The sequence below is a fragment of the Rhinopithecus roxellana genome, chromosome 13 (assembly GCF_007565055.1).
Source record: "Rhinopithecus roxellana isolate Shanxi Qingling chromosome 13, ASM756505v1, whole genome shotgun sequence".
Classification (NCBI taxonomy): Eukaryota; Metazoa; Chordata; class Mammalia; order Primates; family Cercopithecidae; genus Rhinopithecus; species Rhinopithecus roxellana.
This window is the reverse complement of record NC_044561.1, coordinates 118,358,215-118,371,695: the sequence shown is the minus strand read 5'-3', so window position 1 is coordinate 118,371,695 and position 13,481 is coordinate 118,358,215. Positions and strand designations below refer to the sequence as shown.

Below are 13,481 nucleotides of genomic sequence, written 5' to 3'. Positions count from 1 at the left end.
TCTTTGTGGGTACAATTATAAAATTATCTAAGAATATGAAAGATAGATCAAACAGATCAAAAGATAAATAAACCACGTTCATGCACAGAAAGAATTAACATAGAGATGGCAATTCTGCCTAATTAATCTTTGTATCCAATGCAATTAAGTCAAAAGTCCAGTAGTATTTTATAAAATTTGATATACTGATCCTAAAATTTGTATGGGAGAGGCTGGGTGCAGTGGCTCACGCCTGTAATCCCAGCCCTTTGGGAGGCCAAGGCGGGGGGATCTCGAGGTCAGGAGATTGAGACCATCCTGGCCAACACGGTGAAACCCCATCTCTACTAAAATACAAAACATTAGCCAGGCATGGTGGCATGTGCCTGTAGTCCCAGCTACTCAGGAGGTTGAGGCAGGGGAATCACTTGAACCTAGGAGGCAGAGGTTGCAGTGAGCTGAGATTGCGCCACTGCACTCCAGCCTGGTGATAGAGCAAGACTCCATCTCAAAAAAAAAAAAAAAAAAAATTTATATGGGAGAATAGTGATATAAATTTCAAGAAGTAATCTGTGATGAAAAGAAAAATAAGAAGGGGATGGGAAATCTATTGCAGATAAATGGTCAAAGAAGGACTGAGAAGGTGACAGGACCAAAGACCTGGATAGAGGGAGGAAGCAAGTCTTTTAGATGGAAAAATAAAACAGACTACTAGAGCTCATATTGTAAATAAAAACAAATTCCTGATATATATCAGGAATATATATACTTTTACTGTAATTTACTGTAACATAAGCCTTAGTCCTGGCTCCCAACAACTTGACTTAAAATATATATATATGTATGTGTCTATATATATTTTTTAAGTCAGTTCTACACAAGAACTTTCAAGTCAGTTCTACATAAGAATTATTAGGTTTTTAAAAAATTTATTCAATTATTCAAGTAAGGCCATTTTAGCTGATTACAGTTTCAAAACTATATGCACGGTACCATGTTACAGAAAAAGAACACCAATTGTGTCAAGTCCACTGAGAAATCTGGGAAGGGAGAGAAAAAGTGACTATTTTGAGATGTTTTAGCTGACTTCTTATTTGAACTTTGCCAAGTATAAGGTATCCAATCTCCCAACTAAATAAAATAAAGACATTGCCCTAGTATCATTGTGGTTACTCAAAATACACTTAAAAATGAATAAATAATGGTCTTGTTCTAGCATAAAGCCTACCTTTATATACAGGGCATTTGTTAACTCAAATGGGAACACAATTATAACCCATTAACTTAATACAGAGCTCCCTCTGCTGGCCTGGAAAATGCACAGTGATCCTAACACTGACAAAGACCCTCTCATGTCACTTCAATTTCAATAATGTGTCCTGCTGTTCGGCAAAAAAAAATCTCACCCAAAACACCCTGATGTCATAGCATGTCCTATAAATTAGGACTCTGAAGTCTCCATTACCTTAAGAATCTTTTTTTCCCCTTCCTCCTCTCACTGTTTTTTATGGCCTTAAAAATGAATACTTTTACAAAGCGTTTACTATTTGCTGTTTGGTGAAGTGGGCTGAAATAAGATGGGCAGTGAGTTGATCACTGCTGAAGCTGAGTGATATAGGTCCACAGGGGTCATGATATTATTGTGTAATTGTATGTATGTTTTAAGTTTCCATAATGATAAATTTAAGTAACTCCTAAAACAATAAGGAATTTTTTAAAATCTCAAAATAAGTGGCAAATCTGTAATCCAAAAGTAAGAATTACAAAACCTGCAAAAGACTGTCTGTGAACAAATTTTATTTAATGTTACTCAGACTGTGACTGCTTAGGTTTTTAAATAGTTCTCTTCATGATTATAATAAAAGATGCATGTTTCTCATTAGACATGCTAAAACTATCCAAGTTCAGAAACTGAAAAGAATAAACAACTCATTGAATTCGCATTTGAATTATGAAAATCACATTTGGAAAAAAATTCTTTAAATAAAAATGGGCACAATTTCCCTAACACGTGCATACACAACACATGCTAACAGGTCGGCCTAGTTGTATTGCACAGTGATTATAATCATCTACATAATTAAACCCCTTAAGACAAGCAGACGATTTAGCACTCAGAGTCAATGAAAAGAACTAGAGGTCAGTAACTCATTACTGCAAAATGAACATACTTTTAAAACAGAAGGGGAGGAGAAGGGCAATCTAGTACATGGCATTTAGTTGATAATTTGTATATCACCAAACATGGGATTTCTAGGGTGCCTTAATCTTGAGTTTAGGGGATGAAACATAAAGCATCACGAGCACTGAATGACACAAGAATTTCACTCTAAGATAGGAGCTGAACACAAGGTGTTAGGCCTAGTTACAGGCAAAAAAGGATCAGCCAGATATGGAAAGAAGCAGAGACGAGTTTAAACTAGAAGAAACTGGATAGAACTTTTCAACTTGTCCAGTCATCTTTCACTGACTGACAGCGTTGGTAAACTTGCGTTAGACCCAAACTGTCATGAAAATAAACTGAAGATGTATGTACAGTAAATAACTCAGAATGTCATTACACCTTGATAGGAATTATGCATCAAATAATGCATATGCTTCCAAAGATCAAGGTAAGGAAGGAAAATAATGACAACATGCAATGAGAAAATGGCTGTTCTGGTTCAAAAGCAAAATCCTTTCTCACTGTTGATGCTTTCTTGACTTTGACGCCACAGGTCAGTTTTTCCCCTCCCCAAACCTCCTGCCCCCATTGCAAACCTCCAAGTTTTCTACTCCTTCGGTTGTAACAAAAGAAAGAACTCAAAGCTAAGCCTGCATGAACCATGAGAATCTGTCTTCTCTGAAATATGTATGCTTGGTCTGAGAAGTCAGTGGATTTACTTAGATAAGCCTTACTTTTCATAGTTCCTTCCTCTTCCTCATCCTCTGTATTGATCACCATGGTGCCCAGCTGTGACGGCAACGTGTCATCGTGCTCAATCATGGTATTGGCTCCATCAGTCATGGTGCTGGCTACTCGGACAGTGCCCATCTCATCACCCACTGCTCGAACCATCGTGCCAGAATCCATTTCATCCTCTTCCTGTCAACGGATACAATCTCAAATTGGGGCTAATTTGACAAAAGACTTTGAGTTTTCTGAATAGCTACTACTTAGTGAAAATATTTCGACATTTAACACTTATTCAGGTCCTAAACTCTCCTTCCAGAAATGAAAGCACTGTTACTTAAGCAAAGAAGACAAATTTATCCACGTGATAATAAGCAGTGCATCTAACCCTAAAAGAATTCTTCCTTCACTCTTCTTAATAGAGTTTTGCAACATAGATCTAAGAAACTCATGTGAACATCTTTGGAATCTCAGGGTTTTGAGGAAGTCTATAAATGTAAAAGCTACATGTTAAGTATGGATTCCAGATTCCCTAAAAGGATATGAAAAGCCAAATCCCAGACCTGAGCATTCTCTCTCTAAATAAAAAGTTAAATTGAGTAAAAGATGAGGGGGCAAAAGAGTGAAATTTAAAGGTGTTTTAGGAAGCACTGGGAGAAGAACAAGCACAGATACAGCAACCCTCTAGCATGAGTTGGTCCAGGTTAGGACATAGCTATGCTGGAAGAGTCTCCAGTTCCAAGTTGATCCAATACCTCCTACTCATCTTACCTGGTTTGGCAATCATAAAATAACAAGCATCAATGCCTGAGGCCCACAGCAATGGCTGCCACTCACTGAGTTTTCTTCATCGTCCTGGTCCACTTCCCGCTGCTGGGATTCCTGGCGTTTCAGTTTCACATCCATGGCTTCATTAATTAAGTCTCGCAGTATTGACACTCCTTTGGCACTCTTGACAAATGGGTGCTTAAAGAACAAAGTAGAAAATACTGTGGACAATTTATATGGTGACAGTGCCAAAACAGTACCTAGAACACAGTAGGTACTGGATAACATGTGTTGAATCAATCAACGAATCTGATCTTTCTCTTTGTGCTTTGGACAACAGCTAAATCACACTCCCTTTATAACTCTGAGCAGAGCAAATTCAGTCTTTGCCCATCTTTTTCAGCCTGGCTGAAATGCCTATGCCATTTCTCTCTGTCAAATCTAGCGATTCTCAATAGGGAGTATCATCTCCTGGAGGAAGTTGTGTAAACATGTTGGGAACATGTTATAGCTGTCACAATGTTTGGTGAGCACAAATGGCATGGGACACTACCAATTCTGCAAAGTACCGAACTGTCCTGTACAACAAGGAACTGTGGCAGATTCTGCACATCTTTCAAATGTCTCAGGTTGTGTACACACCTTAGTAGATAATACCAAAAAAATGTTTTCAAGAGATATGCAAAAAGGCCAGTGATTTGGGAGGCGATTTTAGAGATGGGAGCTTAATAGAATAAATAAATTATTTAGAAATCACTGAAAAATCTACTCATCTGACTTTCTATGGTAGCATTTCCAACTACACATTTAGGTAAAAAGGATTTTAGTGCAAAAATGCAGTTGCTACAGAAATACTAAAACTGATCATATATATGTAACAGATTTTGACCCAAATATTATTCAATCACCAAAGATACTTGAAACAAAGGGATATTGTTCAATTTCATTAATAAAAATTGCTTTATAAGTTTTTAATATTAATACCATCATATGTTTTTATTATTTGTATTTGTAGCACGTGGTAAGAAATCTATGCTGTGAAAGTTACACATGGAAATTCTTTTTGGGGAATTGCCTATTGTCTTCCAAACTTACTCCAATATTGTCCCCATTGTTTCTTGGCAATCCATTCTCTGCTCTCCATCACCCATCAAAGGATACAAGTTCCAAGTAAGAACTCCAGAGACGGAAAGTATACCTCAAAATGTGGTCAGATTGCAATACAGGGGATACATTTCCATGACATTTTGTCACTACCCCATCCAGGTAGTAAAAGAATTTGGCCCACTTAGAAATAAGACCCAGCTCATTTGCAATAATATCATATTGCTTTGTTCTTTCCACTTGGAAAAGCTATAAGATCACATCCCACCTTCTGTAATCAGAGACAAATAAATCTGGCCTGTTATTATTTAACATCAGTTTCATGCTAGTGTCCATTCATTCTTTTTACTGTACTTCTTAAATGGCGTAGTTTCTGATTTTCTTTCTTTCTTTCTTTCTTTTTGAGATGGAGTCTTGCTCTGTTGCCCAGGCTAGAGTGCAGTGGCACAATCTCAGCTCACTGTAACCTCTGCCTCCCGGGTTCAAGCGCTTCTCCTGACTCAGCCTCCTGCTGGGATTACAGGCATATGCCACTATGCCCAGCTAATTTTTGTATTTTTTTAGTAGAGATGGGGATTCACCATGTTGGCCACGCTGGTCTCGATCTCCTGACCTCAAGTGATCCACCTGCCTCAGCCTCCCAAAGTGCTGGGATTACAGGCATGAGCCACTGTGCGCGGCTAGTTTCTGATTTTCTTACAGCTCTTAAATCTAAACTCATTCATGATGCCAGGCAAAGGTATCTATTTCATTACGTCTGCAAACTGGGTCAGGCAGAATTATTTGCAAATTGAAAGTCATATTATTTCATTATAAATTATCTTTATTTTTCTCCATCACATCACAGACAATATTGATTCTTTTTAAATTACGGGCATAAAAAGGTTTTATTATATGTGAGTTTCATTCCAAAAAAGTAATGAGAGTTTTTAAATATACACATTGGCTATAAAAAGGGGACACTGGGTCTGAAATGGGTCTGAAATGGCTGCAAATGATTGGCCTAGCCCACTTATAATAGCTGATATTTATCAAGTTCATACCATACTGTCTTCAGTACATGTGAACATTGTTCAAAGTAACACACATTGTATCATTTAATCATCGCAACACATGAGGCAGGTACTGTATCCCCATTTTATAGATCACAAAACTAAAAGAACAGAGAAGTTACTTGCCCAAGATCACAAAGCTAGTAAATTGGGAGCCAGGATTCAAACCTGGGCAATCTGACCAGGATCCAAGCTCCTAATCACTAAGCACACTGTCTGCCACATCCCACCTATCCTTCTAGGGCCAGGCCTAGAAGCTACCTACTCCAGAAAAGCACTTTTTGCATCTCCAGTCCAAAGAGGCCTTCTCCCACCCTGAACTACAACAGTACCCACCACTGATCTTAATTCTTTGTCGGACTCAGGTAGACTTGATGGTACCCCTGCTTTGGAATAAAAAAGCCTCAAGTTCTAATACTGACTGTGCTATTTACCAGCTGAGGGACCCTAAATAAGTAAACCTCCCTAAGCTTCCGTTTTCTTCATCTATAAAACTGAACTAATACCCACCCTTCACAGGGTCTATGTAATGATTAAATGGCACATGTGCAAAGTACGTGGCGCACAGCAGACACTCACTAAATGTCAATTTCCTTTCTCTAATCCCATACTGCCCCGTATTTTCTTGCATTATTGTCTTGTTCGATGATTTAACATTCTTTTCCATGTCTTTTCCACTCAAATAGATTTGAACCTCCGTAGAGGTAGGCAATGTCTTAAACTTCTTTTACTTTGTTTTTTGAGATAGCATCTCACTCTATTGCTCAGGCTGGAATGCAGCAGCGCAATCATGCCTCACTGCAGGCTCAACCTCCTGGGATCAAGAGATTCTCCCACCTCCCACCTCAGCCTTCCAGGTAGCTGGAACTACAGGCATACGCCACCACACCTGGCTAATTTTTTGCATTCTTTTTGTAGAGACATGGTTTCACCATGCTGGCTGGCCTCCAACTCCTGAGGAGCAATATACCTGCCTCAGCCTCCCAAAGTGCTAGGATTACAGGCATGAGCCACTGCACCCAGCCTGCCTTACACTTCTTCACTATCTCCACGTAGGTGACCTCATGGCATCTTTTGGTCAGTGTGTAAACGAAATGGAGCGAGGCGGCATCAGAGGGTGATTCATACCTGCAGGAGCTGAGTGGCTGTGGCTCTCTGCTCAGGACTCTTTACAAGACACTGTTTCACAAAATCTGTAAAGTTATCTGACCACAGCTCTGGTTTTCGGAATGTGGGAGGAGGATTTGTAGGAATCATGAAGATTGCCTGGTTAGAACAAACAAACAAACAAAAAGATCTGGTAAAATAAAAGTAATGCTCCAATAAAAAAAAAAATACATCTAGAATTACATTTGAAGCTTAGTAAATAATTTTTCACTTATCCACTGAGAAGCTCACCCAAATTCCAACAAAAGTCTAAGCATTTGCAAGTACAAAGCCTGATGGTTAAAGAAACTGATATATCTCCCTCTCTCCTCTTCCCTCTCTCATATATGGGTCTTGTTCCCTAAACCTTACAACATCAATCAAGCTTTATTATTATTATTATTTTGGCAACCACAGTACATTGCCTTTCGAAGTAGAAAGGCGAGACAGAAGAGTATCTATATCCTAAAGATAACCCTGGCCCCATGGTTGTCAAGTTTCCCTGCCTCTTAAAAGTTATTACCACCCCCAGATGTCAGCAGCAACTACACAATAAAGTCATTAACCAGAAGTCCCAAAAATCACAATGGGGTCATTAGCTTCCAGACAAACTAAATCAACATATGTGTGAGGGGGAAAAATTAAAAATTGGCCAATTATGTTGCAGTTACATTATACTATTTCCAAAAATAAGCCTATTATTTATTAAATTTCCAATTTTAAAAAAGCTTTGTTTTTTGAAAAGTAAAACACTATACAAATAAGCACCTTAAATTATATTATTTAAATCTAAAATTGTAACTAGTAAATCTCCTCGCTCCTTCTCCCAAAAAAGAGGGAGGACTTATCTCGGGAACATGAATTTTTGTAAGTCTCTTAATAGGAGGATTAATTAATCAGAGAAGAGGAAGACCTGGGGTAGGGAAGGATGGAGAGGACCACAGAGTCCCTGAGGAAGGCAGGGTTGGGGGCAGGTGTTACAACAGTGCTGTGATGAAGGGTTCTGGGACAGTTAAGCCTGGGAACTGCTTAGGGTGTCAGCACTGGAAGAGCTGCACTGGAGATGCATTCTATGGGCCCTTAACATTCTAGAAGGAGATAGAGGTTGGAGAGTACACAGTCTCCAGATGAAGAGAATCTGGGGATCTACAAGCCAGAACTTACAAATTCAAACACCTATAGGGGCCAGGCAGAAGAAAGACAAAAAATGAACAAGGCTGGGTTTCAGTGACATGAGTTCAAAAACAGTTTGCTTTCTTCTTAACACTATTATAAGAAAAACATTAGAGAAATACTGTAATAAGTGGCAGCTGATACTTGGTGACACAACGGGGAATCATGGAGACTGATAAAGTAGAAAGTTCATACTCTGTATAAAGGAGACAACCACTAGTCAGCTCTAGTGAGAATGTTGACATGGTAAAAAGTGGTTGTCCAAACTATTCAAAGTGAATGAGTGAGTGAGTGAGAGTGTGTGTGTGTGAGAGAGAGACAGAGAGAGTGTAGCACAAATCAAACTAAGCATTTCTATGGCCTACGTCCTGCCAGAGGGCTATCAATACACAACCTCTGGAATGGATAGGAGTGGAACACACTTAATGACTACATCTAGAGTCAGTAGAGGTATATCATCTATAGTGACATGAATTACACATAATTCATTTATTGTTTGCAACCTAATCAAGTAAGGCATTGAACTAATTTTTTTTTTTTTTTTTTTTTTTTTTTGAGAGTCTCAATCTCTTGTCCAGGCAGTGTCACGATCTTGGCTCACTGCAACCTCTGCCTCCGGAGTTCAAGCGATTCTCATGCCTCAGCCTCCCAAGCAGCTGGTATTACAGTCACAAGCCACCACACCCAGCTAATTTTTATATTTTTAGTAGAGACAGGGTTTCACCATGTTGGCCAGGCTGGTCTTAAACTCCTGACCTCAGGTGATCCATCCACCTCAGCCTCCCAAAGTGCTGGGATTACAGGTGTGAGCCACAACGCCTGGCTTGAACTTTTTAATGATGATCAGTAACTAACCACGCCACTGGCTTTCTGTCTACTTCCTTACCCTCATTGGATGGATATCAGCATAAGGGGGCTTTCCTTCAGCCATTTCTATGGCAGTTATTCCCAGGGACCAGATGTCTGCTACACAGTTGTATCCAATTTCCTGAATCACTTCTGGAGCCATCCAAAATGGTGTTCCTATCACTGTATTCCGCTTGGCCATGGTATCCTAAAATAGAAAGGGAGAGAGACCGACACTAAGCTTAAAACTACTGAGATGTCCACAGAGGAAGTCTACAGAAAAAAAAAAAAAAAAAGAAGGAAAAAAACATACTGAGAAAAAGAGGCTTTTCCAACAATAAAAAAATGCCTTGTACTTGAAATACATATAAAAACCATACTCTGAGCATGATAAAGCAGGCATAGAAGAAATTCAAATGACAAAGAAACACAAAAAGATTCTCAATTATTAAAACACAAACTAAGATTGACAAAAAATTTTAAATTAATAATGCTGATAATAGCATAGAAAATCAGGCACTGAAATACAATGTTACTGCAGTATAAACTGGTACATTTTAGTACGCAAGTTGGCAATATTTATTCAACTTTTAAATATTCACATCCTTTGATCCAAATCTATTTCTTGAAATCTATCTTATGTTCAAGTGTTCCAAACTATATGCACAAAGATTGTAGAAATGTCTGTAATGGGGGTATGAGGAGGAAAAGGAAACAACTCAAATGACCATCAAAAGATAAGAAGTTAAATATGATAGATAACCATATACTGAAACACCACATTAAAAAGAAAAAAAATGAAGATATATACCTTTTCCTAGCAAGGAAAAAATGCACAACATACATTATTACAAAGCAAAAAAAAGTTGTAAAATTATATATAATATAGCCCTGTTTTTGTAAAAGGAATATATATATAATAATGATGATCATAACAATAATAAAACAATTACCAATAATAAGAAATGTTGTTATATCATAGTACAAAAAATCTGGAGTAATATATACCAAATTATTAATAATAGTTTTATCTAGTAGGCAGAATCACTAAAGGTTTTTACCCTCTATCCTGTATATACATCTGTAATATTCTGAAGGTTTACATGAGCATACATATGCAGTAAAAAAATTAAAAAATTGATATATAAAAAATAATATACAAAATACCTTAGTTTGTGGCCTAAAGAAGAATATGTGGATATAGTACACATTACAGTAAATAACCACTTGCACACTTTCTCAGGATAGCATGGCCCTACTGAAAGAGAACCTCCCTACAGTTCCTATGCTTTAGCAAAAGAAGGAATTTTTCTTTTTTTTTTTTTTTTTTTTGAGAAAGAGTTTTGATCTTTTGCCCAGGCTAGAGTGAAGAGGCGTAATCTCAGCTCACTGCAACCTCCGCCCCGGGGTTCAAGCAACTCTCCAGACTCAGCCTCCTATGTAGCTGGGATTATAGGCACCCACCACCGTGCCCAACTAATTTTTGTATTTTTAGTAGGGACAAGGTCTCACCACGTTGGCCAGGCTGGTCTCGAACTCCTGACCTCAGGTGATCCACCTGCCTTGGCCTCCCAAAGGGGATTACAGGCATGAGCCACCACGCCCAGCAAAAGAAGGATTTTTAAACAGAACTAAATACAAGAAAAGACTTCCAATCATCATCACTGATATTCCTTCTGAAATGCCTGTGACTTAGGTTACGCCAGTCAGAAGCAAATGACAGGTCATTTAAATCAATCTCATTGTCAGTCCTATGTAAAAAATTAACACAGGAACTAACTTACTGCTTAGTCATTTCCTTAGCTCTGAAACTTCAAATTTGCAGGGGTGTTTTCAAATGGTGGCAGTCAAAGTTGTTTTCACTGGATTATTTCAATTAGAAATGATTACTTGCATAGCTAGAAAGTTTTTGAAAATTATTAAGAATAATGATTGTACACTAATCCCACTTAGATTTGTATTATAAAGTTATATTAGCACAATAGCATAGCAATAAAAAACATAAAGTTCGGAAGTTGACTACGGCATATGTGTATATATATATGTGTGTGTGTGTGTAGATATATCATATATATGTGCTATATAAAACCTGTTATATATATATAAGCACACATATACATGTTATATATATATAGCACACACATATGATATGATTTATGATTAAAATGTCATTTAAAATCAGCAAGCAAAGAACAGATTATGAAAAAAAAGCACTGGGAATCTAGTTAGTCATTTGTAGAACTCTACACTTAAATGCCTACCTTTTTTTTTTTTTTTGAGACGGAGTCTCGCTCTATCGCCCGGGCTGGAGTGCAGTGGCCGGTTCTCAGCTCACTGCAAGCTCCGCCTCCCGGTTTATGCCATTCTCCTGCCTCAGCCTCCGAGTAGCTGGGACTACAGGCGCCCGCCACCTCGCCCGGCTAGTTTTTTTTTGTATTTTTTTAGTAGAGACGGGGTTTCACCATGTTAGCCAGGATGGTCTCGATCTCCTGACCTCGTGCTCCGCCCGTCTCGGCCTCCCAAAGTGCTGGGATTACAGGCTTGAGCCACTGCGCCCGGCCTTAAATGCCTACCTTATACTTTCACCAAAATAAGCTCAAATAAGTTGAAATTTTAAACACAAAAAACAAAGCCCAAATAATACTTTAAAAAAGTACATTAGATGGCCAGGCATGGTGGCTAACACCTATAATCCCAGCACTTTGGGAGGCAGAGGAGGGCAGATTGCCTGAGCTCAGGAGTTCGAAATCAGCCTGGGCAACATAGCAAAATCCCATCTCTACTAAAAGTACAAAAAATCAGCTGGGTGTGGTAGCAGGCACCTGTAATCCCAGCTACTCGGGAGGCTGAAGCACGAGAATCGCTTGAACCCGGGAGGCAGAGGTTACAGTGAGCCAAGATTGTGCTATTGTCCTCTAGCCTGGGTGACAGAGCAAGACTGTCACAAAAAAAAAAAAGCACATTAGCCAGACATGATGGTGCATGCCTGTAGTCCTAGCTCCTTGGGAGGCTAAGGTGGGAGGATCACTTGAGCCCAGAAGTTCAAGATTATAGAGAGCTACAATCATGCCACTGCACTCTAGCCTGGGCAACAGAGCAGGTGTGGTGGCTCATACCTCTAATCCCAAACAGGGAGAGCCCATCTCTACAAAAAAATTTAAAACTTTAACTGGGCGAAGTGGCACACACCTGTAGTCCTAGCTACTTGGGAGCCTGAAGCAAGAGGATCGCTTAGGCCCAGGAGTTTAAGACCAAAATGAGCCATGAACATGCCACTGTACTGCAGCCTGGGTGCCAGGGCAAGACCTTGTCTCAAAAAAACAAAATAAAATTATTTTAAAAAACTGTAAACTGTTCTATAATGTTAAGGAGAAAAGGGTTTTTTAAGCATGACATTAAAGACAGAAACCATAAGATAAAAGGTAGATGGATTTTTCTATATAAAATTTGGAAACGTAGTATTTTTTTTAAAAAGTCAGAATCAAAATTAAAAGACAACTAGTAAACTAGAAGATATTTCAGCATATAAAAAAAAGAAGTAACAATTTTAACAAATTTTTTCAGTTTTGGTTTATCTTTTTTAATAGATTTATTTAAAAGATGCAACACTCAGTCAGGCACAATGGCTCAAACCTATAATTCCAGCACTTTGGCATGCCAAGGGGGGCAGATTGCTTGAGCTTAGGAGTTTGAGACCAGCCTGGGCAACATGGTGAAACCATGTCTCTACAAACACTACACCATTAGTGGTGGTGCATGTCTGTAGTCCCAGCTACCCAGGAGGCCAAGGAAGGAGGATCACTTGAGCCTGGTGGTTGAGGCTGCAGTGAGCCGTGATCATGTAACTGCACTCCAGCCTGGGTGACAGAGCAAGAACCTGTCTCCAAAAAAAAAAAGGGGGGGTCCAACATTCAATTAGCAAAACTGACACACACAAAAATGAACATTTACAAACAAATTGTTACAAACGGCCAATAATCAAATGCAAAAATATGTGAATTGCTTTGAGAAATAACAAGGAAGATACAAGTTACTGCCCATTCAGCATTAGCAAATATGAGGGGAAAAGAGCACATTTATATACTGAAGTTGGAAACTGAAATTGTTCACTTCTAGAAGAAATTCAGCACTTATGCGTCAAAAGCACTTTGCCAATATACATTCATCTATTTTCTGACCCTTACATTATCCCTTAGGATAATGTAAAGAAATTATCCTAAGGATTTACTCAAGGAAATGCTGCAAAATTTAGTTGCAGGAATGTTAATCACAGAATTTATGCTTATAGTGGTGGGAAAACTCTAAGCAACCTTAATGGGCGCCCAACGTCCAACTGTAGGGAAAGAGTTCAATAAATCATGCTATATCCATACAATGAAATACCCCTGTTGCCACCAGAAATAATATTACAGTCTTGGGTAAAGATGACAGCTTGAGCAAATACATTTTACTTTCACTCCCTCTCAAAACTCACTCAAAAAGATACTAAAAAGATTGTTTTTTAAGAATAAATCTAGAAG

General features: G+C 38.6%; 1 protein-coding gene across 2 annotated transcripts in view; it reads right to left on the bottom strand.

The window, feature by feature from the left end:
- Nucleotides 1–13,481, bottom strand: part of STK4 (serine/threonine kinase 4) — a 107,620-nt gene that overhangs the window by 68,778 nt on the left and 25,361 nt on the right. For both annotated transcript variants that reach the window (XM_010384254.2, XM_030914221.1), the window contains exons 6-9: nt 9,002–9,169; nt 6,925–7,062; nt 3,710–3,838; nt 2,878–3,064 (exon numbers count right to left, since the gene is read on the bottom strand). In XM_010384254.2, the coding sequence (XP_010382556.1) occupies nt 2,878–3,064; nt 3,710–3,838; nt 6,925–7,062; nt 9,002–9,169 (622 nt within the window). The remainder of the gene's footprint in view (nt 1–2,877; nt 3,065–3,709; nt 3,839–6,924; nt 7,063–9,001; nt 9,170–13,481) is intronic.